Source organism: Neofelis nebulosa, chromosome 9 (assembly GCF_028018385.1).
Source record: "Neofelis nebulosa isolate mNeoNeb1 chromosome 9, mNeoNeb1.pri, whole genome shotgun sequence".
Classification (NCBI taxonomy): domain Eukaryota; kingdom Metazoa; phylum Chordata; class Mammalia; order Carnivora; family Felidae; genus Neofelis; species Neofelis nebulosa.
The window spans coordinates 81,226,480-81,253,542 of NC_080790.1; the positions used below are offsets into that span (position 1 = coordinate 81,226,480).

General features: G+C 38.9%; 1 protein-coding gene across 2 annotated transcripts in view; it reads right to left on the reverse strand.

Moving 5' to 3' along the window:
- Window positions 1-27,063, reverse strand: part of LONRF2 (LON peptidase N-terminal domain and ring finger 2) — a 46,377-nt gene that overhangs the window by 4,576 nt on the left and 14,738 nt on the right. For both annotated transcript variants that reach the window (XM_058684429.1, XM_058684428.1), the window contains exons 3-10: window positions 13,405-13,527; window positions 11,122-11,280; window positions 10,395-10,596; window positions 9,653-9,752; window positions 9,256-9,370; window positions 6,272-6,393; window positions 4,425-4,583; window positions 1,045-1,207 (exon numbers count right to left, since the gene is read on the reverse strand). In XM_058684429.1, coding sequence (XP_058540412.1) covers window positions 1,045-1,207; window positions 4,425-4,583; window positions 6,272-6,393; window positions 9,256-9,370; window positions 9,653-9,752; window positions 10,395-10,596; window positions 11,122-11,280; window positions 13,405-13,527 — 1,143 coding nt within the window. The remainder of the gene's footprint in view (window positions 1-1,044; window positions 1,208-4,424; window positions 4,584-6,271; window positions 6,394-9,255; window positions 9,371-9,652; window positions 9,753-10,394; window positions 10,597-11,121; window positions 11,281-13,404; window positions 13,528-27,063) is intronic.

Genomic DNA, 27,063 nt, shown 5'->3' on the forward strand with positions numbered 1-27,063 from the left:
CCCAAAGCGACTTCCAGTGTGATGTCAGACAGCTAAAGACTCTCACTCGCCACGGTGAGAACCATGGTGTGGTTCTAAATGTGAAGGACAGAATTCAAAAGAGGATACAGTAATTCCAAGGATTTCCTCCTTCTAAACAGTTGTAATGTTTTTGTTGCAGGATAATTTACATACAGAAAATGCACAGATCTCACTGGCTGGCTCAGAGTTTTGCCAGCCACACACACCAGTGGAATCACCATCCTAAACAGGACAGAGAACATTTCCATGGCCCACAATGGCCTTACACCCTCCTCTGGCCAGTTACAAACCCTCACCCCAGCCTGTCTCTGCCTTCCAAAACCAGAGACAGGTGATGCCTGGTCTTGGAAGCATATAAATGGAGCCACACAGCGCATGTGGTTGTGCATCTGGCTTCCCTGGCTTAGCAGGATGTTGAGAGATGTGTTCATTGAGAGATCTAGGAGATTCTTTCACATAGTTTTGTGTATCATTAGCTCCTTCCTTTTTATTGCCAAGTAGTATTCCATTGTATAAATGTACTACAATTTGTTTATCCATTCCCCTGTTGATGAGTATCTGCACTATTTCTTGTTTGTGGCCATTAATGAGTAAGACTTCTAGAGACATCTTTGTACACATCTTTTGAGAATCCCTTCAAAACATTTTGTTAATTTGTCAAAACATGGGTTCTCTTATTTCTATTAGGCATATAAATAATTCTTAAGGGGTAAGAGAGCCAAACCTTTTATATTTAGCTTTAGAAGGTATTTTTAAATGCTACTTTTTATATCTCATTCTGAACTAATACCAGTATCTAGAACAGGGATGGACTACTACGCACAAATTAAATCCTGTTCACTACATATGTAAGCAGCATTTTATTGGAAACCAGTCATGCCAACTCATTTACATATTGTCTATGGCTGCTTCTGGGCTATAAGAGCATAGCTGAGGAGTTGCAACCAAGACTGCATGGCCTGGACAAGTCTACAGTATTGACTCGATGGCCCTCTAAACACACGCCAGGAAAATAAACCTCACCTTTTCATCTTCGAGATATTCAATGTCGGCTGTGTTATAGCCATCTCTGTGACGATGGCTTAGAACTCTGAACCGACTAATTCCAATGGCATCCACAACTGAACTCCCATCAGGAAATGTTCTGACATCCTTAATCTCCAGCATGCAGCCGTACTCTGAAATTCTGACAGGACAGGCGGGAGAAAAAAACGTGATTTTAAAAACGCAGGAGGTCCAAACAAAACAAATGGTGTCTCTGCATGGGACCAGCAAGCTTGTTTTCTCTAAGAGATACCTGCAGATGATTCCTTCTGTTAAATGCAAAACACACTGGTGTGCAAGGCCACTGAGGGAGAGCTGGAGGGGAAAGGGCCCTTGTGCCTCAGTAATTCAAACAAGCTAGTGCTTTGGAAGGACCTAAGAGGTGGAGAGAGACAGGATCCTCAGTCCCCTTGGCCAGGGCACCAGCAGGGGTTACAGAGAGCACAAAGTATGCCTGGGCCCCCATGCTACTCACAGATTCTGCTCCCTCCTCTCTCATTTCCACTGATGCTGGCCAACACTATCGTCCCCAACAAACGGCTATGGGAAGTCATCTACAGTCACTGCCTTCCATCTCCTACTTCCCCATCAGGCTTCTGTTCCACTGAAACAACCCCAGTGGAAGTCACAAATGACTCTGGCATGACACCATCTGCTACTTATATCCTCTACTGATCTGTCACTGACCTAACACCCACTGCTGCTCTCAGTTGCCCTCCCCGACCAGTGCACCCCTTCACAGCTTGGCTCCTCCACATGTCCCTTAAACACCAGGGCCACCCACAATGGCATCTTCGCTCCAAAGCTCTCCTGTGTGACCTTACCCACTCTCACCCTTTTGAACTATCATCTGTATCCTGAGGATACTGATTGTGCCTACTATGTGTCATGCACTATTAGGAGCAGTTTATAATATGCGCTCATTCAAGCACAAAAACAGAAAGGCTTAGAAAAGGCTTAGAAAAATCAAACAACTTCTATAAGGCCACAGTAAGATTCAGACCCGAGATCTGAACCCAAGGCTACCCAATTCTAAAGTGAATGAACAACTTCACTACATGCCTTCAAACTAACAATGAGTGATGGTTCCCAAGTCACATGACTGTAAGGCTGGACACCTCTACTTGAATCTCTAATAAAACAATCTCTTCTTGCTTATCTAATAGGGCTATCTTATCCATAGCTGTGGCATGGACAGAGGTGCCCTGAAGATCCCTTTCAAGAGACGACTTGCTGCCCCAACTATCAGCAGCAGACAAATGTCTTCCAATACCAGCTCTTCCAAAGCTTGTCTCAGCTGCAGAACCTCTCTCCAATGAGCCATCCTGTCTTGTATGTGGACAAGAATTTGTGAATGGATGCAAACTCCCCTTGCACCTGAAACTCCCAGGGTTTTCTGGACTCTTTTGCTTGTCCACACGAGGCCATTAGAACTTGGTCCCAAAAATCTAGCTGAATTCCTCCTACACACCTGCAGGTCTCCTTCTCTTAGGCTCTGCCACAGATGAGCCACACTTTTGTTTACTCTCTCCCTGGATAGACTTACCTTTCCTCACTTCCCCTGAGCAACTTGTGCTCACCAGAGCAAGGTTCAAGAGACTTATGTCCTATACTTTATATGGAGTAATTCACTTCTTAGTGTTCTATATCCTCAGTGGAAGCAGAACTTCTGGATGTTTTATCACTTTGCTTTTGCTGATTTTGATGAATCAAATTTTAACATATTCAAATTTATTCATCTCTTCCTTTATGTTACGTGCTCTTAGCATCTTGTGTAAAAGAAGGTCTTTTCCTAATTATAGTCTCCCAACATTTTCTCTTAAAAATTTTATATGTTATTTTTCACATTGAGAATGTAAATAACATGTGTTTACTTTGTGTGTACAGTGCAAGACAGAGAAGAGATTATTGTCCACATTTGGACTGCCCACTAATTTTCTGAGCACCTTTTAAAAATGAGCGGCTTGCTTTTTCTCACATAATTATATCTAAATATGGGTCCAAATATGAATGATCTGTTTCTTATCTCCATATACTGTAATGGTCTACTCACTAGGATTTACAAGATGGGAGGGTTCTCCCATCTTGCGCAGCTGATTTCCTCAAAACTATCATGGTCTTGGTCTTTTGATTTTCCATAATAATTCTAAAGTCAGCTTGAACAAGTCCATGAAAAAGTCCTCTTGGAATGTTGACTGAAACTACTTTAGATTTAGAGACTAATTTGAGTAAAACTGACATTTCTACTATGACATTGAATCTATGCATCCATCCATGGATATGGTACTTCTGTTTATTTAGGCCTTCTTGAATATTTTTCAATAAAGATGTAGAATTTTTTCCATAAAGGTGCTACACATATCTTTAAAAAGATCTGTTCCTAGGTATATATTATGGAAGCTAGTGGATGGTCCTATGTATCCACTCTCCTTTTCTTCCTGGGCACATGGATGGGCTACATTTCCCAGCCTCCTTTGCAGTAGGTATGAACAATAGTGATGAGTACCCCTTTTCTTCAAATCCTTTCAGAGCACCTGTGCCTCTTCTACCAGCTAGAACTTCCATGTAGAGACCTCATCATGACCATGCAGTAATGACAAAGTCCTAGGGGATAAGGAAGCCAAAAGATGGGATTCCTTCCCATCTGTTGGGAGTCTCCTTCCCAGAGTCCTCAGAGCAGCCCATGGAAAGGAGCTGCCTGTTGATTTGGAACACCTTCCTTACACAAATGATGTAAAATGAGGAGAGGTCAAAACTAAGAGCTGTGGGTTTTTATAAGACTGAAATTTGTCTGGCTGTATAGGTGGAGGTTTCACGGAAGATGTATGTACATATGCATGTATGTATGCATATATGTACGTATGTATGTATCTATCTATCTCCTAACTACCTGCCTATAAGTAGCCTTCATGCCCATGTAGAGCTCAATGCAGGGCTTGAACTCACAACCCTGAGGTCAAGACCTAAGCTGAGATCAAGAGTTGGACACTCAACCGACTAAACAACCCAGGTGCTCCTACATAGCAAATTTCTGGATCTTAAAAAGTTAGACTGGATTTGTTTGTATGATGATGAACTACAAAAGACTTATACGCAGAAGCATGGAAGTATGGATATGAAGTATATTTACAGAAAAGCAAATAATATGGTAATGGACTAGCAAATATTATGTCTGAAAGAAAGAAGTAGGAGATGAGGCTAGAAGGAAAGCTGGGATCACATCATGGATGGCCTTGGATTTATACTTTGTTATGTAATGGAAGCCACCAGAATTTTTCAACATCACCTTAAATTGTTCTTCAAGAAAAATAACAGGTTATGCATTTATTCAGGACCCTCTGAACGTTGGCAATTCTTACCCTGCGTGTTCAGCAGATAAACACATGCCAAACCGTTTGGTGCCCGTTTCCATGCATCTTCTTATCATAAGCCGATAGCGGGGCTCAAACACATGCAGTGGACATGGGACGGTGGGGAAGGCCATGGCACACACAAAGATGGGGACATCTCTGGTCAGACTGTGGGGTGAGGAAAAATGTTAACTTAGAAGTGGGAGCTCTCAGAAACAGAAGGGAGTATTAGTCACTGTAAAATAGCAAAAGCTAGCTAACCTCAATTCTCTCATTTATAAAATAAAACCCTGAAGCCTGCTTCTGTCTTTATTCTATTTGTAAAAATTTTCTTAATGTTTATTTATTTTTGAGAGAGAGGGAAGGAGAGAGAGAGAAGGAGGGAGGGGGAGAAAGAGAGAGAGAACGAGAACATGAGTGGGAGAGGGGCAGAGAGAGAGGGAGACACAGAATCTGCAGCAAGCTCCAGCCTCTGAGCTGTCAGCACGGAATCCAAAGTGGGGCTCAAACACACGAACCATGAGATCATGACCTGAACTGAAGCCGGATGCTTAACTGACTGAGCCACCCAGGCACTCCCTTCCTCAATCTTTAGTGGGAAAAGAAAGCCCACCACATGAGAAAGTTTTCAACTCACCAGGCTTCCTGCCAAGCCTTTCTTACTTAATTTGATGAGCTAGAACATACTGAATTGTATTAGTTTTCTTAGAAAAGTTATAGCTTATGACTCCTATAAAAAAATTCTGATGACCTTGAGGGCACCATCATAAGTGAAATAAGTGTCCAACTCTTGATTTCAGCTCAGTCACGATCTCATCGTTTGTGAGATCAAGCCCCATGTCAGGCTCTACGCTGACAGCAAAGAGCCTGCTTGGGGTTCTCTCTCTTCCTCTTTCTCTCTTTCAAAAAAAATAAGTAAACATTTTAAACAGAAAAACAGAAATCAGAGAAAAATGAATACCACAAGACCTCACATACATGTGGAATCTTAAAAACAAACAAACAAACAAACAACACCAAGTTCATAGATACAGACAAAAGATTGGTGGTTGCCAGAGGCTGGAATCGGGGTGGGGGGGGGGTGGGGGAGGCGGGCAATGGGTGAAAGGGTCAAAGATACAAGTTTCCATTTGCATAATAAGTCCTGGGGATGTAATGCCAAGCATTGTGACTACAGTTAGTAATACTGCATTGTATATTTGAAAGTTGCTAAGAAAATTGATCTTAAAAGAGCTCACCACAAGAAAAAAAAATTATGTATAGCGATAGACATTAACCCTTACTGTGGTGATCATTTTGCAATATACATAAATATCAAAGCATTATGTTACATACCTGAAATTAATGTAATGTTATGTGCCAATTACACCTCAATAAAAACAAATAAGAAAAAGAGAAAAAAGTTCTGATGAAAGCATAAACTACATAGTAGTCAAAAGTAGTGAGTTCTAAATAAAAAATAGCAGAATTTTAAGACCTCAATAGTTAAAAGTTGCTACAACACAGAACTCTGCTCACTTTAAAAGATAAAAACAACTGTCAAGCCTATTTTGAGTGGTAATCCTGCTCTCCCTTCTGTTTCTATATACTATACCTTTCAATTCTGAAAAATTCAGTACCACTTATTCAGATACAAAAAGCAACTACATACTTTTTATGAAGCCACACCTTTGAAGTAGTTCTTATAATCCCAATTAAATTTCTATAAGTCTCTGTAATTTTTTTCTATTTGTGGGATTTCTAATTTCTCTGCCGAGGAGGAAAAAAAAAACACCTGAGATAAAGCTATTAAGTTAACAAGGATTTCCTTCTTTAATCTGAACTCAAGACCAAGTATATACAACATGAGGACTTACTTTGACAATTCTGTCATTTCTTCATCATAAATTCTCTTTCTATCAGAGAGTTCATCTGACAAATATCGAAATATTAATTCTTCGGCCAGACTAGTTATATTAAAATTTCTGCTTGCCAACAACTGTAACAAAAGGCAATATTAATATCAGATGGCAATTAATTCCAAAGGACAAAGCACTCTTTTCCCAGTAGGAAAGGTCGACAACAAGGTAGAGGGGTGCAGTCTTTGGGAAGACAAAAGGATGGGGATAGACAGCTTGGAGGTCAGCCAGTCTGGGATATGGAGAGGGGCAGGGCAGTTCCTCCCCTCTGAGAAAAGGGCAGGAGAAGGTGTTCACCCAGAGGAAGGATTAGTGAGTTGGCTTCTGTATTCTCAATCACATATCATAATGTCAGGGAGGGGAGAGGAAGTGAGTAGATATGTTGTCAAAGAAGAGAAACAGGAAATACTCATCCGGGAAAGTAGAAAATTGAAGCTACTAGAGAAGCATAGTAAGGATGAGTACTAATGTTTTCAGTCTAAGATTTAAGATTGTGAATTTAAACTGAAACCAATCTTACCAATTTTGTGGCTTTTCTCTAGCTCTGCTTTGTTATTTATATGGACATGTGCAAGAAGCGGAGTTGACTTTATTTGGATTGGGCAAGGAACTGGCAGACCAAGGGATTACAGCTGGATAGGAAGGAAAATAGGTGGAAACTGAATTAAAATGTGCTAGGATCAGTGGGTGAAAGAGTTATACGTAGCTGAAGATCTATCATTCTGTGTCTGTGCGTGCACTGCTTTTATCTTAGACATATGAATTTGCAAATAACAGTTATTTTTCAATAACATTTGAATACATATCAGGTACCAGCTGAAGATGCTTCATATAAATTAAGTTAGGCCTTAAAACAGCACTGTCCCACAGGCACCATCTACAATGCACTAATACAGAAGATGGGTCTCAGAAAGGTTAAGGGGCTAGTGTAGAGTGACAGTGGCACAGCTAGGATCCCAGGGCCGGTAGGTTTCAATGTCCTATTGTTTCTTTGTTAACTTGCTGCATTTCTGGGCTGCAAGCTACATGAAACAAAGTATATGAAGCAAGCTACATGTGTTGCTATAACCCACTAAGAACTAGAAGTTCAACTTTGGGAAACAACAACTGTGTTTGAGACCCTCAGTAACGGAGTAACTAGCAGAAACAAGTTTCACTTAATTCACAACTAGTATTATTAATGACATCAGTATTTCATACTGTTCTTTTAGGGTATCATTTTATTGAAGAGTAATACAATAAAATTTGCTTCACTTGGCTTTATGTCAACCAAGACTTCGGCACATACACAGATAATTGACAATTCGTGTTTATAATAACGCATGTGAAAAAAGTCTAACCTCATGAAAGTATTTCTGCATTGAAGAAAGATCAAATTATTATTATTTTAGTTTGTTTTATTATATTCTAATTTCTGGAACACCGGCAATCTACACAGAACTTGCACTTAGCCATTCACTCATTCACTCATTTAATCATTGATTCAACATGGACTTGCTGAACCTTTAGTACATGTTCTCGTCTCTGGAGGTAGAGTGAAAACAAGACAGAAGTCATCTCTGTCCCTAAGGAGCTTATATTATAGTGCCAACCTCAATGCACTGGTTCATCACACAGCCCCCTAACCAAATAGCACTGAACGCAGACATGAATGAAGGGTCTGTGTTACAAACAGTGGTCATAGAGACATGCATCTTACTCTCTGAGAATAAGAAAGCTGCCTCCAGGTCCACCGGTCCAGACAAGCATGGGTACAACAAGGCAGTGGGCCAGATGCTACCCACTGTTAGCAAGAAGAGAGAGCAAATACTGTGGAGTAGACCTGCACAGGAACAGCTGAAGGAAACTGCTACAAAGACTCAAAAAGCATCCACCAGCAGGACACATGGTGCATGGTACAATGAATGATATTCACGATTATTCAGGCTCTCCTTGAGTAACTTAGAAAGATTCAGGATGTATGCAATTAAAAGAAACTATGTACAGATAATGCTCTAGAAAGGTCTCAATTATAGTTTTGGCAGTAAAGTAAGTCACAATTATTTAAAAACTCATGTAAGTATGATATCTCCTGTACCATATCAAATTCAAAAATAAATTTTACTGTATATTTTTTTTAAAAAGACACTTGATTGTATTTTAAATGCATTTAGTGAGTTTGATCTCTAGAAGTAATTAAGGCAAATATTTGTAGTATCATTTTACAGGTAACTGCCCTCCCAGAAGTTAAATAACTTGCTTCGTGGAAGGTTAGTGGCACCAAGAGTACCAGAGCCCACATAGTTGACAGAGTCATGATGTAAAAAGTTGATCAGAAAGCTTTTAAAAGCTTTTAAGTGTTGTTTATTGTATTAACCACACCTATGGTATGGATTTAAACAGTTTATTTTTGAGTTAGACATAACTAAGCAGCTTCCCTTCATGGAAACTTATGTATTACTGGCTTTGATTTCAGACAAAAGATGCAACTGACAGGGCACCAAAGGGATTTCCCAGTATCAAAAATGATCAAGTCTTCGATCCTAAGAAAAACTAAGTACTATAATATGACTTCACCTTGAGATGAAGTAAAGGACCGAATCCTTGGCACATATTAAGTATGCCATTATATTACCTCAACCCTTTATGATTAACATAGGGTAAGGATTCAGCAATGTTATCTCAATTATTTATAATTAATGCATAGTAAGAGCTCCAATTATGTTACCTGTTTTCGATACTCATGCCTGAAAATTTCCCTGAAGTTTAATGGGTTCTGTATCTAAACTTCCTCTGTGTCTCTTTTGAGAAATCCAATAGGAAAAAGACCTATCTTTGATTGGAGAAATCCAACTTTCTTTAATAAATGGGTAGTCAAAACAAAGCCAACCCAAGAAATGAGCACCTGCTGAGGGGTAAGAAGAGGGGCCGAACAGTATTCTTGTTTCAGAAGAAATACTTACTTCTGAAAGTTTTTCTTTGCACAACGGACAATGCGGGGCATGGTCAAGGCAGCGCTCAAGGCATTTTAGGCAAAATGTATGTCCACATGGCGTAGTCACAGGCTCAAAGAGCAACCTGGAAAATATATCTGAGTTTTTAGCCAAAAATTGTCCAGAAGAGATTTTCAAATAATCTATTTATTTTCTAAGAACTCCTTAAGACAATTTCCCTACTGTTGTAGAAATCAATTATATCTATTTCCATTTATAGCTTCCTTATCAAATTTTTAGAAAATAAATCATTTATTGCTAAGGTATATATAATTTCTCTGATAATGAAAAGCCTATTATGTTTATGATATCAAATTCAGGAAGGATGGATATTTCAAAGAGTTGCACAGATTCTATGTCATCCTACCTCATGCAAAGGGCACACTCAAAGTCCGTTACATCTATGGAGAGCTCTGGACCTTCTCCTACATTAGAGGTCATATTCCTTTGAGGTGAGGAACCTGCCTCTGAAAAAGTTTAAAATGCTAAAATTAACACTGCTTATATGGATACCAGCATGCAATAATTGTATTTCCTCTGGCTAAAAGTGTTACATTAATGTAACAAATCATACTAGGAAGGAATAGTTCCTAACCTGATTAACAATATACAGCAATAATTTATCTGGACAGTGGACTTGAATAAAAGGTAAAGTTATAACTAAATTTTCCCTCATTTTGACTATGAAATCCTTGTGGGATTAACCGTTTAAATTGTTCTATAATCTTAAAGCTGACATATTCCTTTCATTATTAATTTTAAACTATCTGTGTAAAAATTTAAAAAAAGAAAACATTGGGGGTGCCTGGGTGGCTCAGTCAGGTAAGTGTCCGATATTGGCTCGTGTCATGATCTCACGGTTCGTGAGTTCGAGCCCCACGTCAGGCTCTATGCTAACAGCTCAGAGCCTGGAGGCTGCTTTGGATTCTGTGTCTCCCTCTCTCTCTGTTCCTCCCCCACTTGCACTCTGTCTCTGTCTCTGTCTCTCTCTCTCTCAAAAATAAATAAAGATTAAGAAAAATTTAAAAAAATAAAAAAATACATTGAATATTAGCTAACATTCTATCACTCTGGAGTCACACAACTCCATGATAAAACAGTTTACTGACCTTTCTTGGGAATTTTCCCAGGACCATTCAGGTCATGCACATCCTCCATATCATTTGGAAATTGTCTCTTTAAACTGGTGCTGGGTGCTCCTGGAAGGATACTTTCTAACACTTCTTTATCCTCCTCAAAGTGCAGACCCAGTATAAAATACAAAACCGAAGAATTTGTATTTCTGAACACATCGGATTTCTCAGGTGGATTCTGGTTAAGTAGGAAAAAAGAATCCAAAATATTAATCACAAAATAAGAGAAAATTGTATTCATGCAGTAGCCTTTCTTAGACATCTTTGGAAAAAACAGGATTGTACTCTTCATTCATGACTGGTTTCATCTATTAACTTCTAAGATGAGCTTTGCACTTCCTGTAGTAAAATACAGAATAATTCTCCTTGAGACAGATCAACTGAATATCAGTCTTCATATATTCAAATCATCCCTCTGCTTTCTTTTTTCCAAGCCAAAATAAGTTCAGGTCTCCTGATGCTTGGGGTTCCCAATGTGTGCTGTCCTAAATCTTTCTTTCTACATGTTTCTTTGCATCGTTTTCGTTACTTCCATCAATTTCCTTTAAAAGGTTCAACTCTCAGGTTGAGGAGCTAGAACCTGTCTTGAGAAGTACTTCCAACTAATATAACACCACAGTCTGAATAACTTGTAAATGTTGAAAATTAAGGAATTACATAAAGTTTAATCAAGATAATATTGACAAACACATGCACTTTGTACCTTAGAACTCCCTGCATTGTCACCTTCTTCCAGAGGCTGGGTGTTTATATCACTGGCACACTGAGCCTTCAACCTGCTGTTCAATATTCTGCTTTGGATGGAAGGTGTTAAATTTTGATGCACATTTTCTGAAGCTGGGAACAACACCTCACACATTACCTGTAAAATTTCCAAGGAGAAAAAAATATGTTTTAAAACACTTTTGAAAAATACATAGTATGCCTTAAAGATCCAAAGGAAACTACGGGGCAAAATGATCCAAGACATTGAAAAGAATAGTTACCATATTCCAATTGCCAATGTTTTAAAACTCAAGTTTCTGAAACCATAATCGATGCTTTAAGCATTTTGGCTACCAGTACCTTTCCACTTTAGTCTAACCAACTACAAAATATGAGCATCACTATTTCTGTCTGGCCCTTACACATCTGCTACAGAAAATCACCCCTAAAGTCTCATGGTTAAGAGAGAAAAGTGGGGTCTAGAGGTTGCAGGGATCCTAAATTAAATCCAAGTCGTGATCACCCACAGGACTGAGACATTTCTAGAGGACTGCTCAACTTACAAGAGAACTGGAAGAGCCACCTAGTAAAGAACTATAAAAGGAAGACAAGGTGAAGGGCCATAATTCTAGTTCAAGAGCCACAGACCAGCCTTTGGTGGTAGTGGGAAGTAACTGCCAATCACTCGATGGTCCTGCCAATCCTCATGGACTCAGCTGAAATCCAAGGGCTTAAGAGAAGTACAAAGCAGTGACTGAAACCTAATAAAGAGTCCTCCATGGTTCTTCATGTCACAGGTCAGTGCACCACACCCATAACTGCTGTATCAAGAAGAAACAGCACTCAGCATGGACATCAATGTCCTCAGCACTGGCTCTGAGGGGCTTCACTAGAGCAGCAGAAGGCTGCCTGGGAGGATGCCATGTTTCATGGGCACCACCAGGCACTGTTTTGGGACTGTGTGAGACAGAAGACATCTACCACTCACAGAATGCTACAGGGAACAACATCATATCTGAAATAGCACCAGACTGACAAGAAGCACCACAAGATCTAGATTCTGGTCCTGGGACCTTTATACATCTGCTTAATTTTGAGCTCAAGCTGAATTTCCTACGATGCTGTTGTAAAAAGCAGTTGAGATGCATTTTAACATTCTTGTGAAATGTGCAGGTGGAACAAAGCAGGCAGGGATAGTTAGAAAAGCCAATGTTAAGATTCAATGTTATTTTGACAAGTTGAAACAACGGCCAAAACCAGTAAGTGATGATTTGACAGCATTAGCGAAGACCAACAGACTGCATGATAAAAGGATAAAAAAAAATATTGCTACAAGGTTCTCACTGAAAACAAACAAAAAAGATGTAGGTGTTTTGTCTAACTATGAGCCAATGGTGTGATGGTATTAGGCTAAAAATAAACATGCCTCATGAAATGAACACAAGGGAAGGTGAAAGGTGACCCCTATAGTTGTCAGATTTGGATGCTGGGGTACACTGAATGTATCCAAAGGAGGAAACCTTACTACCCTGTAAGGATGTTCAGGCCAAAGAAAGACTTGAGACAAAGATAACAGTCCATCTCAAATATCTAAGGTGCTTTAAAATGGAGAAGGAAGAATAGATTCATTATTCCTTGCTGCCAAAAATAAAACTAGACTGGAAAGTGGAAATTACAAGGTAAATGTGTGGTAGAAGTCAGCAATAGCGTTAAAATAGGGAAACACTGACATAAAAACAAGAACTGCTGGTCACTGCACCTGCTAAGACTGTAACTATTGTACAGGTTCTTTTACAGTAAATGTGACTCAGTGACTTCTAAGAAGACTGCGCTAAAGACCTGAATAAGAGAGAAGATATTTCTGCATTGTTCTGGTGAAGCTTTGCTAAAACTTTCAAGTCAACCTATGCAGCTAGACTGGTATATTTTGCGTATTATCACAATGTCTTTTATAGGGCTCCTATACAAACTATAATGCTTGAAATTACCACTCTAAGGAAACTCACTTTGCTTCTCCAGTCTCACACATGGATCCTCCCTCACTAGCACGTGCCATTATTTCAGCAGAACAGAGCTATACGAAAGCCATCTCACTGTGCTTTATCCCTGGATGAAAGTTATCAAGTGCATGAAACTCACCATTATTCCTGTGTGTTTTTAATCATATTGTTATGAATATTCAGAATTATATTTCTTGTTTATGTGACAGGAGTCACTAGCATGGACACAAGGGCTATATAAATGAGACTTAAAGAAGAAAGTCATTTAAAGAAAATCATACCTTCTGTGCTTCTTTCTTCACAGAGTTACACTCAGGATTTAAAGCAAGGCAGTAGAGAAACTCCTTCAACACTTCCTTACTTCTTCCCAATCCAGAAAGAGCCTGAGCTTTCACATGATGCCCCTGGATTCATCAAAAAACAAGATATACATTTTAAAAAATGGTGTGATTATATTCTTGTATACAAGGAGACCTGAAAAAAACCATTAGAACTATTTAATTTTCAAATTAGCTAGAATAAACAAAAACCCATCAAAGTTGGCCTCTAGCTCTTCTACCTTGGAAACCAAGCAAACCCAAATGTCTCATAAACACAATCCACAATCAGCCAACAGGGGTCACCAGACTAGGAATTTGAGCCCAAGGCAGTTCCAAGGTACATGCTAAGAGAGAACTGGCTATCTACCAACTTTAAATACACTCAGTAATCACAGATCACAACCATGTTCCTGTCTTTATGGAGCATATAGACTTGTAAGGTAAGACAGACATGAGCAGAAATATCTATAACACAAAGCATAGCCTACAAAATACTACAACAGAAATAAACAAAGTGTAATATGGATCAGAATTTTCCACCAGCATTTTTTTTGGTAATTGCAGAATTTTCTCAAATCATTGTAAATACTGTAATTTATCAGTTCACATATTATCTTTAGTCTTTTTCTTATTTATTTTTTCTTGTTACTCTCTGGTTCTTTGTTCATATTTAAGAAAGATGTACTGTTTCCAACAGTTTTTCTCTTATGTTGAGTCAGACCCTCGTCCTCCATAGTCTTCACTGCTGAATGGAAGCTTTTTTGGGTCCTTTGTCTACATAAAAGAGATCTATTTGAGAGATTTTATTTTCGGGTGTGTGACCGGGAAGCCAGGCCTTATGCTGGGAGCCCCATGTTCCAGGATTTAGAGGGGCTTACTCGGGGGGTGGGGTGGGGGAAGGACCTGTCACATGCATTGGCAGCCACAATTTTCCCCAGGCATTTTGTGCAATTCTTTGCAGGAAGTCGGGGTGAGGCACCAGGACTTTTCTTTCTCCACAACTGATCTGCATGGCAGAGTGAACTGGCACCATCAAGCAAACCTTCTCTCTTACTCCTTTCCTAAGAGCTTAAATCGAATCCTTCCTGGAGTTTATTTTATGATGTGAACTCGGCTCCCATTGAACTATAACATCCTCTGCTCTTTCATCCATTAACCTGCATTCCAAACATTTTCTGAGCTTTCTAATCTCATAAATGTTCCTCATTCTCTTCAGCTATAGACTTATACTTGCTTATACATTCTTGCCACCACAGTTTTAGGGACATAATTTATGTATAATAAAATCCACAAATTTTTATGAATACTTTTAAAATTTAAATTTTAGTTAATATACAGTGCAATATTGGTTTCAGGAGTAAATTTAGTCGTTCATCACTTATATACAACGCTCAGTGCTCATAAGTGCCCTCATTAATACCCATCACCCATCTAGCTTATCTCCCACCCACCTACCTCCATAAACCCTCGGTTTGTTCTCTCAGAGTCTCTTGTGGTTTGTTCCCCTCTCTTCTCTTCCTCTACCTTACCACGTGTTCTGTTTGGTTTCTTAAATTCCACATGTGAGTGCAATCATATGGTATTTGTCATTCTCTGATTGATTTATTTCACTTAGCAAAATACATTCTAGCTCCATGCATGTTGTTGCAAATGGCAAGATTTCAATCTTTTTGATGGCTGAGTAATATTCCATTGTATGTATACAACTGTATGTATGGATATAATTCCATTGTGTGTGTATGTGTGTGTTTATCATGTATACCACATCTTCTTTATCCATTCATCAGTTGATGGACCTTTGGGCTCTCTTCATAGTTTGGCTATTGTTGATAATGCTGCTATAAACACTGGGGTGCATATATTCCTCTGAATCTGTATTTTTGTATCCTTTGGGTAAATACCTAATAGTGCAATTGCTGGATCGCAGGGTAGGTCTATTTTTAGTTTTTTGAGGAACCCCCCTACTGTTCTCCAGAGTGGCTGCACCAATGTGCATTCCTACCAGCAGTACAAGAGGGTTCCCCTTTCTCTGCATCCTCACCAACACCTGTTGTTTCTTGTGTTGTTAATTTTAGCCATTCTGACTAGTGTGAGGTGATACCTCATTGTGGTTTTGATTTGTATTTGCCTCATGATGAATGATGTTGAGCATCTTTTCATGTGTCTGTTAGCCATCTGGATGCCTTCTTTGGGAAAGTTCCTATTCATGTCTTCTGCCCATTTCTTAACTGGGTTATTTGTTTTTTGAGTGTTGAGTTTGATTTTGGATACTAACCCATTACCAGATGTGTCATTTGCAAATATCTTTTCCCAATCTGTAGGCTTCCTTTTAGTTTTGTTTATTGTTTCCTTCATTGTGCAGAAGTTTTTTTTATCTTAATGAGGTCCCAATAGTTCATGTTTGTTTTTGTTTCCTTTGCCTTTGGCGATGTGTCCAGTAAGTTGCTCCAGCCAAGGTCAAAGAGGTTGCTGCCTATGTTCTCTAGGATTTTGATGGTTTCCTATCTCACATTTAGGTCTTTCATCCATTTTGAGCTCATTTTTGTGTATGGTGTAAGAAAGTGGTCCAGTTTCATCCTTCTGCATGTTGCTGTCCAGTTTTCCAGCACCATTTGTTGAAGAGACTGTCTTTTTTCCATTAGATATTCTTTCCTGCTTTGTCAACGATTACTTGACCATATAGCTGTGGGTCCATTTTTGGGTTTTCTATTCTGTTCTATTGAGCTGTCTGTTTTTGTGCCAATACCATATGGTCTTGATGACTACAGGTTTATCATATAGCTTAAAATCTAGAATTGTGATGCCTCCAGTTTTTTCTTTTCCAGGATTGCTTTAGCTATTCAGGGTCTTTTCTGGTTCCATACAAATTTTACATAGAAACGTATTGTTTGTTCTAGTTCTGCAAAGAATGCTGGTGGTATTTTGATTGCATTAAATGCATAGGGTGCTTTGGGTAACAAGCAACAAGAACAATGTTTGTGCTTCCAATACGTGAGCATGGAATGCTTTTCCATTTCTTTGTGTCCTCTTCAATTTTTTTCATAAGTCTTCTGTAGTTTTTGGAGTACAGATCTTTTGTCTCTTAATTAGGTTTATTCTTAGGTATCTTATTGGTTTGGGTGCAATTGTAAATAGGAATAATTCCTTGATTTTTCTGTTTTGTTATTTGTGTATAGAAATGCAACAGATTTCTGCACATTGATTTTATATTCTAAAATTTTGCTGAATTCATGTATCAGTTCTAACAATTTTTTGGTGGAGTCTTTCAGATTTTCTACATAGGTACAGTGTCATCTGCAAACAGTGAAAGTTTGCCTTCTTCCTTGATTTGTATACCCTTTCTTTTTGTTGTCTGATTGCTGAGGCTAGGACTTCCAGGACTATGTTAAATAGTAATGTTGAAAGTGGGCATCTTTGTCTTGTTCCTGACCATAAGGGAAAGGAGTTTTTCCCCACTGAGCATGATATTAGCTACGGGCCTTTCCTATATGGCCTTTATGATGTTGAGGTATGTTCCATCTATTCCTATTTTGTTAAGACTTTTTACCAATAACGGGTGCTGTATTTTGTCAAATGGTCTTTCTGCATCTATTGACCGGATCATATGGCTCTTATTCTTTTATTTTTTTAATGTTTTCATTTATTTTTCAGAGAGAGAGCATGAGAAGGGGAGGGGAAGAGAGAGAGGAGGACAGAAGATCTAAAGCAGGTTCAGCAGACAGCCGGATGTGGGACTCAAACTCACAAACCATGAGATCATGACCTGAGCCAAAGTCCAATGCTCAACCTACTGAGCCACCTAGGTGCCCCATATCCTTTCTTTTATTAATGTGGTGTATCACGTTGATTGATTTGTGAATATTAAATCATCCCTGCAGCCCAGGAATAAATCCCACTTGATCATAGTGAGTAACTCTTTTAATGTACTGCTGAATTCAATTTGCTAGTATCTTATTGAGAATTTTTGCATCCAGGTCCATCAGGGACAGATATTGGCCTGTAATTCTCCTTTGCCAGGTATTGGAATCAAGGTAATGCTGGCTTCGTAGAATGAGTTTGGAAGCTTTCCTTCCATTTCTTTTTTTTTTTTTTTTTTTTGGAACAGTTTGAGAAGAATAAGTATTAACTCTTCTTTAAATGTCTGGTAGAACTCCCCTGGGAAGCCATCTGGCCCAGGACTCTTGTTTGTTGGGAGATTTTTTAAAAATGTAATTTATTGTCAAGTTGGCTAATATACAGCATATACAGTGTGCTCTTGGTTTTGGGGGTAGATTCCTGTGATTTATCACTTATATGCAACACCCAGTGCTCATCCCAACAAGTGCCCTCCTCAATGCCCATCACCAATTTTCCCCTTTCCCCCACCCCCCCCCCACCCTATCAACCCTCAGTTTTTCCTCTGTATTTAAGAGTCTCTTATGGTTTGCCTCCCTCTCTGTTTGAAACTATTTTTTCCCTTCCTTTCTCCCATGGTCTTCTGTTAAGTTTCTCAAGTTCCACATATGAGTGAAAACATATGATATCTGTCTTTCTCTGACTGACTTATTTCACTTAGCATAATATCCTCCGGTTCCATCCATGTTGTTGCAAATGGCAGGATTTCATTCTTTCTCATTGCCAAGTAGTATTCCATTATATATATAAACCACATCTTCTTCATCCATTCATCAGTTGATGGACGTTTGGGCTCCTTCCATAATTTGGCTATTGTTGAAAGTGCTGCTATAAACATTGGGGTACATGTACCCCTATAAATCAGCACTCCTGTATCCTTTGGATAAATTCCTAGTAGTGCTATTTCTGGGTCATAGGGTAGTTCTATTTTCAATTTTTTGAGGAACCTCCCCACTGTTTTCCAGAGTGGCTGCACCAGTTTGCATTTGTAGGGAGATTTTTGATTACTGATTCAATTTCTTTGTTTGTTATGGGTCTATTCAAATTTTCTATTTCTTCCTGTTCCAGTTTTGGTAGTTTGTGATATTCTAGGAATTTGTTCATTTCTTCCAGATTGCCTTCTTCCAGATTGCCCAGTTTGTTGGTATATAATTTTTCATAGTATTCTCTTATAATTGTTTTATTTCTATGGTGTTGGTTGTGATCTGTCCTCTTTAACTGGTGATTTTATCTATCTATTTTGTTCCTATCTTTTTTCTTTTTGAGAAGTCTGGCTAGGGATTTACCAATTTTAAATGTACAATGTATGACATTTGACAAATGTATACACTGTGTAACTACAACCACAATCATGATGTAGCACATTTCCATCACCCCAGAAAGTTCCCTCATGCCCTGTGAAGTCAATTCTGTCCTCTCTCCAAGTTCAGGAACAACTGATCTGTCACTACAGTTTTGCCTTTTTGACAATTTCATATAAATGTAATCACACATGTTTTTGTGTTCCTTCCTTCACTTAACGTGATGCTTCTGAGGTTCACCCGCATTGTTGAATAGACAGATACTTCATTATTCCCTATCACCATGTAGGGTTCCACTGAATGATTATACTATAATCCGCTTATTTGAATTTTTTAATTTTTAAAAAGAAATTTTATTATTTCATAGTACTTCATTCAGACAAGTGAATCACACACAATAAACCAGAAATTTTTAAGTTACCAGACATTTGCTGACCAGTAACCTTACTCAAATGGACAGTTATGACAGGTCATATGCACAGTACAACTCATCTTGTTTATCTCCTTGAAAAGTCTCAGGAATGACAGGTTGTGGGAGTTAAAGCAAACAAACACAAAAAAATACTGTCACATAGCCCAAAACTAAGAATTTGAACTCCTCCAGATGATAGCTGAATCCAGTTTTTTTCAATCCAGATTTATTGAAGAATTAACAAATATAACATATAAAATGTAGCACCCAACATGACGATTTGATACACACATACACTGTGAAATGATTCCCACAATCAAGGTAATTAACACATCTACCACCTCACATAGTTAACTCTTTTCTTTCTTTCTTCCTTTTCTTCTTTCTTTTCTTTTTTTTTTTTTTTGCAGCAAGGACACTTAAAATCTACTTTTAACAAATTTCAAGTATGTAATCCTGTATTACTAACTATAGTCACCATGCTGTATATTAGATCCTCAGAACCTGCTCTTCTTATAGTTGTACCCTTTGACTTACATCTCCCCATTTCCCCCTCCCTCCAGGCACTGGCAATCACCACTCTATTCTTTTTTTTTTCTTTTTCAATATATGAAATTTATTGTCAAATTGGTTTCCATACAACACCCAGTGCTCATCCCAAAAGGTGCCCTCCTCAATACCCATCACCCACCCTCCCCTCCCTCCCAACCCCCCATCAACCCTCAGTTTGTTCTCAGTTTTTAACAGTCTCTTATGCTTTGGCTCTCTCCCACTCTAACCTCTTTTTTTTTTTTCCTTCCCCTCCCCCATGGGTTTCTGTAAATTTCTCAGGATCCACATAAGAGTGAAAACGTATCTGTCTTTCTCTGTATGGCTTATTTCACTTAGCATCACACTCTCCAGTTCCATCCACGTTGCTACAAAGGGCCATATTTCATTCTTTCTCATTGCCACGTAGTACTCCATTGTGTATATAAACCACAATTTCTTTATCCATTCATCAGTTGATGGACAGTTAGGCTCTTTCCACAATTTGGCTATTGTTGAGAGTGCTGCTATAAACATTGGGGTACAAGTGCCCCTATGCATCAGTACTCCTGTATCCCTTGGGTAAATTCCTAGCAGTGCTACTGCTGGGTCATAGGGTAGGTCTATTTTTAATTTTCTGAGGAACCTACACACTGTTTTCCAGAGTGGCTGCACCAGTCTGCATTTCCACCAACAGTGCAAGAGGGTTCCCGTTTCTCCACATCCTCTCCAGCATCTATAGTCTCCTGATTTGTTCATTTTGGCCACTCTGACTGGCATGAGGTGATATCTGAGTGTGGTTTTGATTTGTATTTCCCTGATAAGGAGCGACGTTGAACATCTTTTCATGTGCCTGTTGGCCATCCGGATGTCTTCTTTAGAGAAGTGTCTATTCATGTTTTCTGCCCATGTCTTCACTGGGTTATTTGTTTTTCGGGTGTGGAGTTTGGTGAGCTCTTTATAGATTCTAGATACTAGCCCTTTGTCTGATATGGCATTTGCAAATATCTTTTCCCATTCCGTTGGTTGCCTTTTAGTTTTGTTGGTTGTTTCCTTTGCTGTGCAGAAGCTTTTTATCTTCATAAGGTCCCAGTAGTTCATTTTTGCTTTTAATTCCCTTGCCTTTGGGGATGTGTCAAGTAAGAAATTGCTACGGCTGAGGTCAGAGAGGTCTTTTCCTGCTTTCTCCTCTAGGGTTTTGATGGTTTCCTGTCTCACATTCAGGTCCTTTATCCATTTTGAGTTTATTTTTGTGAATGGTGTGAGAAAGTGGTCTAGTTTCAACCTTCTGCATGTTGCTGTCCAGTTCTCCCAGCACCATTTGTTAAAGAGACTGTCTTTTTTCCATTGGATATTCTTTCCTGCTTTGTCAAAGATTAGTTGGCCATACGTTTGTGGGTCTAGTTCTGGGGTGTCTATTCTATTCCATTGGTCTATGTGTCTGTTTTTGTGCCAATATCATGCTGTCTTGATGATTACAGCTTTGTAGTAGAGGCTAAGGTCTGGGATTGTGATGCCTCCTGCTTTGGTCTTCTTCTTCAAAATTACTTTGGCTATTCAGGGCCTTTTGTGGTTCCATATGAATTTTAGGATTGCTTGTTCTAGTTTCGAGAAGAATGCTGGTGCAATTTTGATTGGGATTGCATTGAATGTGTAGATAGCTTTGGGTAGTCCTGACATTTTAACAATATTTATTCTTCTAATCCATGAGCATGGAATGTTTTTCCATTTCTTTATATCTTCTTCAATTTCCTTCATAAGCTTTCTATAGTTTTCAGCATACAGATCTTTTACATCTTTGGTTAGATTTATTCCTAGGTATTTTATGCTTCTTGGTGCAATTGTGAATGGGATCAGTTTCTTTATTTGTCTTTCTGTTGCTTCATTGTTAGTGTATAAGAATGCAACTGATTTCTGTACATTGATTTTGTATCCTGCAACTTTGCTGAATTCATGTATCAGTTCTAGCAGGCTTTTGGTGGAGTCTATCGGATTTTCCATGTATAATATCATGTCATCTGCAAAAAGTGAAAGCTTGACTTCATCTTTGCCAATTTTGATGCCTTTGATTTCCTTTTGTTGTCTGATTGCTTATGCTAGAACTTCCAACACTATGTTAAACAACAGCAAATCACCACTCTATTCTATGAAATCAGATTTTATTTTTTTTAGGTTCCACATATACTGGTAGCACACAGTATCTGTCTTCTCTATCCAGTTTACTTCACTTAGCGTAGTGCCCTCCAGTTCACCCACATTGTTACAAATAACACAATTTCCTTCTGTTTTAAGGCTGAATAATATTCCTGTGTGTGTGCGTGCACACGCAGGTGTGCCTCACACCTTCATTATTCACCCACACTTAGGTTGTTTCCATATCTTGGCTACTGTGAATAATGCTGCAGTGAACATGAGAGTGTAGGTATCTGTTCAAGATACTGACTTCATTTCCTTTATATACCCAGAAGTATGACAGCTGAATCACACAGCAGTTCCATGAGGAACTGCATACAGTTTTCTATAATGGCTGTACCAATTTACATTACCACTAACAGTGTACAAGCGTTTCCTTTTCTCCACATCTTTGCTAGTTATCTCTAGTCTTTTTGATACTAGCCATCCTAACAAGGTGTAAGGTGATATTTCATTGTGGTTTGATTTGCATGTCCTTGATGAGTGATGAGCACCTTTTCATGTACCTATTGACTATTTGTATATCTTCTTTGGAAAAATGTCTATTCAGGTCCTTTGTCCATTTTTTAGTCTCCCTATTCAATTTTTGCTATTGAGTTGTAGTTCTTCATCTATTTTGGATATTAGCCCATTATCAGATATATGGTCTGCAAATATTGTCTCCCACTCCACTGCTTGCCTTTTCAATTTATTGATTGTTTCCTTTGCTGTGTAGAAACTTCTAGTTTGATACACTCCCAACGTGTTTATTTTAGCTTTTGGTACCTCTACTTTTGGTATCATATCCAAAAAAATTATTGCCAAGACCACTCTCAAAGAACTTTCTCCTTAAGTTTTGCTAGGAGTTTCGTAGTTTCAGGTTTTACATTTAAGTCTTTAAACCATTTCAAGTACATTTTTGTGAGTGGTATAAGATAGAAGTCCCGTTTCATTTGTTTGCATATGGAGATCTGCTTTTCCTAACACCATTTATTGAAGAAACCCTTTCCTCATTGTGTGTTCTTGGCACCCTGGTAGAAGATTAGTTGACTACATATGCATGGGTATATTTCTGGGCTTTAAATTTTGTTTCATTGGTTTATGTGGCTATTTTTATGCCACTACTGCACTGTTTTGCTTGCTATAACTTTGTAATACAGTTGAAATCAGGAAGTGTGATGCTTCCCACTTTGTTCTTTCTCAAGATTGTTTTGGCTACTAGGGATCTTTTGTGCTTCGCTATGAATTTTAGGATAGTTTTTTCCATTTCTGTGAAAAATCCCATTGGAATTTTGATAGGAATTGCACTGAATCTGTAGATTGCTTTGGGTAGTATGGACATTTTGACAATATCAACTCTCCCAATCTAAGAACAAAGAATATCTTTCCATTTATTTGAATCTTCAATTTCTTTCATTAAGATCTTATGGCTTTCAGTGTACCGGTCTTTCACTTTCATGGTTAAATTCATTCCTAACTATTTTTTTATTCCAGATGCTACTGTCAATGGGATTTCTTTCTTAATTTCTCTTCAAATAGTTTCTTGTTATTGTATAGGAATGCTAATTTGTGTTCTGCAACTTTAGAGAATTCCCTGGTTAGTTTCAACAGTTTTTTGGTGGAATATTCAGGGTTATCTATATAAAAAATCATGTCATCTGCAAGCAGGTAATTCTTCCTTTCTGATTGGATGCCTTTTTTTCCCTCCTTTTTCTTGCCAAATTGCTGTGGTGAGGACTTCCAATATTATGTTGAATAGAAGTGGTAAAAATGGGCATCCTTGTCTTGTTCCTGATCTTAGAGGAGAGACTTAACTTTTCAATCTTGAGTATGATGTTAGCTGTGGGATTGCCCATATAACCTATACTATGTTGACGAACATCCCTTCTACACCTAATTTGTTGAGTTTTTATCATGACAGGATATTGAATTCTGTCAAATATTTTTTCTGCATCCATTGAGATATGATTTTTCTTTCATTCTGTTAATGTGGTATATCACACTGATTGATGTGCATCAATTGATGTGCACTGATTGATGTGAATCATACTTGCATCCCAGCAATATATCCCACTTGATCATGGTATATTCTTTTAACATGTTCCTGATTTTGATTTTGCTAGTATTTTGTTGAGGATTTATTGCATCTATGTTCATCAGGGATATTGGCCTATAATTTTCTTGTAGTGTCCTTATCTGGATTCACTATAAAGGTAATGTTGGCCCCATAAAATGAGTTTGGAAGTATTCCTTCTTTTTCAATTCTTTCTAAAAATTTTGAGGATTGATATTAATTCTTATTTAAATGTTTGGTAGAATTTATCTATGAAATCATTTATCCTGGGCTTTGCTTTTTTTGGGAGATTTTGATTACTGATTCGTTCTCCTTGCTGATTACTGGTATGTTCAGATTTTTTATTACTTCATGATGAAGTCTTTTTTTTTCTTTTTTTGAAAAAAGTTTTATTTAAACTTCAGTTAGTTAACATACAGTGTAAGCTTAGTTTCAGGTATACAATACAGTGATTCTGCAGTTCATCAGCAGGTACTCATCACAACAAATGTATTCCTTAATCTCCATCATTTCCATCCATCCCCCCCATCTCCCTTCCACTAACCATCAGTTTGTTCTCTATAGTTAAGTGATTTTTTTTTCAATTTTTAAAATTTGTTTTATTTATTTAGAGAGAGAGTGCTAGCAGGGGAGAGGGTGAGAGAGAGAGAGAGAGAGAGAGAGAGAGAGAATATCTTAAGCAGGCTCCATGCTCAGCTTGGAGCCTGTTGTGGGGCTCGATCTCACAACACTGGTATCACAACCTGGGCCAAAATCAGGAGTCAGGCACTCAACCGACTGAGCCACCCCCAAGAGCCCATTTTTTACTTTATCTCTTTTTTTCCTTTGGTCATTTATTTCTTTTTTTTTAAAAAAATGTTTATTTATTCTGAAAGAGAGAGAGCAGGGGTGGGGCAAAGAACGAGAATCTCAAGCAGGTTCCACACTGTCAATGCAGAGCCTCATGCGGGGCTCATCTCACAAACCATGATATTCATGATTAAGTCTTGATAAGTTGTAGGTTTCCAGAAATTTATCCATTTCTTCCAAGTTATATAACTTGTTGGCACATAATTATTCATAGTCTTTTATGATCCTTTGTATTTCTGTGGCATCAGTTATAATGCTTCCTCCATTTATAATTTCATTTCTTTCAGTGATCTTTTTTTTCTTAGTCTAGCTAAAGGTTTATCAATTTTTTCTTTTCAAGAAACCAATTCTTAGTTTCATTGATCTTTTGTCTTTCTAGTCTCTATTTCATTTCTGCTCTAATCTTTATTCCTTCTGCTAAATTTGGGCTTAGTTTGTTCTTTTTATAGTTACTTGAGAAATAAGATTAAGTTGTTTGAGATCTTTATTTTTTTTTAATTAATGTAGATGTCCTATAAACCTCCCTACTAGAATTGCTTCTGTTGCACCCCCATAAATTTTGGTATATGTGTTTCCATTTCCATTTGTCTCGAGATTTTTTTTAAATTTCTCTTTTGATTTCTTCTTTGACTCATTGGTTGTTTGGAAGTCATTTCATTTCCACGTATTTGTGAATTTTTTTAGCTTTCCTCCTGTTACTTTTTCTAGTAACCATTGTGTTTGGAAAGGATATTTGATAAGATTTTAATCTTCTTAAATTTGTTAAGACTTGTTTTGTGACCTAACATATGATCCATCCTGGAGAATGTTCTCTGTGGTCTTCAAAGCAATACATATTTTTTTTGCTCTTGGGTGGAATATTCTGTATATGTTTGTCAGATTCATTGGCCTAAAGTATAGTCCAAGTCCATTACTTCCTTGCTGATTTTCTGTCTGGATGATGTGTATTTGATGGGGAAAGATTTTCATCTAAAGCTGGCTGCAAGGGCACTGGCTGGCTCGGGTGCAGTGGCATAGTCTCCATGCAGATCTGTCTACTGAGTCCAATGCTGGCAAAGGCAGTGGGAATCCTCAGCGGCCAAGACTGTGGGCATTCTGGGGGGGTCTGTGATGGCAGTGATGGCTGGGGCTGTTGGTGTCCTCAATGGTAAAGGCTGCTGGGATCCTCCTGTTCTACTTTGTGGGTGTTAAGTTCTAGCCAAGAGGATCCCTTTATTTATTTTTTAAGTAGGCTTCATGCCCATCACAGAGCCCAACATGGGGCTTGAACTCGTGTCCCTGAAATCATGACCTGAGCTGAGATCAAGAGTCAGACGCTTAGCCAACTGAGTCATCCAGGTGCCCTGCCAAGAGGATCCCTCTTGGTGACAGTTCTGATGTGCTGGCATTCAGAACAGCAAAGGAGCTGGAGTCATGGGCTTAGTGACATGCAGAACTACCCGAGCCCATGGCCTGGGACACAGACTTATTTCCTGTGATGATAGTATCTGAGATGTAAGAGTGTGTGCATGGGTTCCTGGGTGGCTCAGTTAGTTAAGTGTCTGACTTCAGCTCAGGTCATGATCTCACCGCTCATGAGTTTCAGCCCTGTATTGGGCTCTTTGCTGACAGCTCGGAGCCTGGAGACTGCTTCAGATTCTGTGTGTCTCCCTCTCTCTCTGCCCCTCCCTCGCTTTCTCTCGTTGTCTCTCTCAAATTTAAATAAACATTAAAAAAAAGAAGAGTGTGTGCAGATCACCCACGGAAACGGGATCTGGGAAACTCATATAATGACATTAGTTTAAGGGGATAAAGGGAAAGCAAGATGCATCAGCAGCACAGCTCAGGGATGACAGGGCACAGAGGTATCCCTATTCAGGACTGAGGGGTAGGGCACACAGAAGCAGCTGTGTGGCCCTAGTGATGGCACAGCAGCAGCTACACAGCCCCCAACTCAGGACCAAAGGGGTGGGATACAGAGCAAGGGCAACTTGACCCAGTGATAGCAGGTAAAAGCTGTCACTTAGGACCCAGGATGCAGGGCATAGAGCAGCAGAAGCTCAGCTTTGGTAATGGTGGGCCAATGACAGGGCTTAGGACTGAGGGAGGTGGGGCACAACACAGAGGTAGCTCTGGTCCCTGTAGATGGTGAGGCCCTGTGGCATCCCAGTCCTGCAGAACTGGGCACAGCAATAACTCGGGCTCCAGTGGGCAAGTGTCACCATAGCAATGGCTCCAGCCCTGGGAAGGAGACCCTGAGACAGGATTCTGGACAGCTCCATCAGCTGGGTTCGGCATTGGTTAAGAGTTCTGGGGTCCTCAGTAGTAAAGGCTGCAGAAGTTCCTGGTGAAAACAAAGACTGCTGGAATTCTCTTGTTCTCTTTACCCTATGCGGTGAAATCCCTCTGAG